This window comes from Chiloscyllium plagiosum, unplaced genomic scaffold (genome assembly GCF_004010195.1).
Source record: "Chiloscyllium plagiosum isolate BGI_BamShark_2017 unplaced genomic scaffold, ASM401019v2 scaf_19943, whole genome shotgun sequence".
NCBI classification, from domain to species: domain Eukaryota; kingdom Metazoa; phylum Chordata; class Chondrichthyes; order Orectolobiformes; family Hemiscylliidae; genus Chiloscyllium; species Chiloscyllium plagiosum.
This window is the reverse complement of record NW_025143895.1, coordinates 1-1,278: the sequence shown is the minus strand read 5'-3', so window position 1 is coordinate 1,278 and position 1,278 is coordinate 1. Positions and strand designations below refer to the sequence as shown.

At 70.1% G+C, this 1,278-nt stretch overlaps 1 protein-coding gene across 1 annotated transcript; it reads right to left on the bottom strand.

Annotated features, from left to right (window-relative positions):
* Nucleotides 1-6: 6 nt before the first annotated feature.
* Nucleotides 7-1,075, bottom strand: LOC122545008 (transcription factor Sp7-like; the record flags this gene model as incomplete). The annotated part of the gene is made up of 1 exon (XM_043684231.1): nucleotides 7-1,075. A coding segment is annotated over one exon (1,069 nt), but the record flags the coding sequence as incomplete, so codon positions are not given.
* Nucleotides 1,076-1,278: the final 203 nt, after the last annotated feature.

Below are 1,278 nucleotides of genomic sequence, written 5' to 3'. Positions count from 1 at the left end.
CCTCACCGGCCTCGCCGCCCCCTTCCCCCGGCCCCCCTCCCCCGCTCCCGGGCGCCGCCGCGGGGAGGACGGGAGGCTCCCCGCACCCCTGGTCGGGGTTGGCGTCGTCGTCGGCGGTGGGGGGGGGTGCAGGGGGCGGGGGGTGGCACCGTCGGTGCTTCCCCAGGTGGTCGCTGCGGGTGAAGCGTTTGCCACACTCGGGGCAGCTGAAGCGCTTCTCCCTTGTGTGAGCCCTGACGTGGCGCTCCAGCTCCTCGGAACGCGGGAAGCGCTTGCCGCAGAACAGCCAGTTGCAGACGAAGGGCCTCTCACCCGTGTGCCACCTCAGGTGGGCCTTGAGGTGCGAGGCCTTGGCGTAGACCTTGCCGCAGCCCGGCACGTGGCAGCCGTGGGCTGGGGGGTCTCGCCGACGCACCCCTGGCCTGGGCTCACCCGCCTCAGAGGCCTCCGGGCCTACCCCTCGGCTCTGGCAGCCTTGGCACTCGCAGGCCGGAGCCTGGGCCTGGGCGGGCGCGTAGCCCTGGTAGTCGCCGGGCGGGTAACCGGGCTGGGCTGGCAAGGCCTCAGCCCAGCCCTGGCCCTCCCACCAGGAGGTGGGGCCGGCTGGAGCCTGAGACTGGGCGGGCGACGGTGAGGCCTTGAACCAGGCCGGGCCTGGGTACGGCGGGTGGACCAGCTCCAGGGGAGGGGGAGGGGGAGGGGGAGGGGGAGGGGGGTAGAGGGGCCCGCAGTCCAAGGCCGGGGGCTGCGGCCCAGCAGGGAGGAGGGAGGAGCCGGAGGAAGGAGAGGCCTCCTGGCCCTGCGAGGAGGAGGTGGCGGAGGAGGAGGAGGAGGAGGAGGAGGAGTAGGCCGGGCCGAAGCCTGGGTAGTCCGAGAGGCCGTAGAGCTGGGGAGGGAGGCTTTCGCAGCCCGTCGGGGCGGGGCCGCTGAAGACGTGCTTCCTGAGGGGGGCTGACATGGATTTGCCTGTCGTCGTGGTCAATGCCCCGCTCTCCCCAGAGTAGTGCCAGGCCCCGAACCGATCACAGGCGGCAGAGAGGAGGGCCAGGGGGCTGGATCCAAAGCGAGACTCCTCCTGGTGGTGGTGGGGGGGGTGCGAAGAGAGAGAGACAGAGAGAGACAAATCAATCCCCTAAAACTCATCGCCCGTTCTCCACAAACCCATTAACCCATCCCTCTGCCTAGGCCCCAATCCACAAACCCATTAACCCATCCCTCTGCCTAGGCCCCAATCCTCCACAAACACACTACGGGGACAATTTAGCATGGCCAATCCCA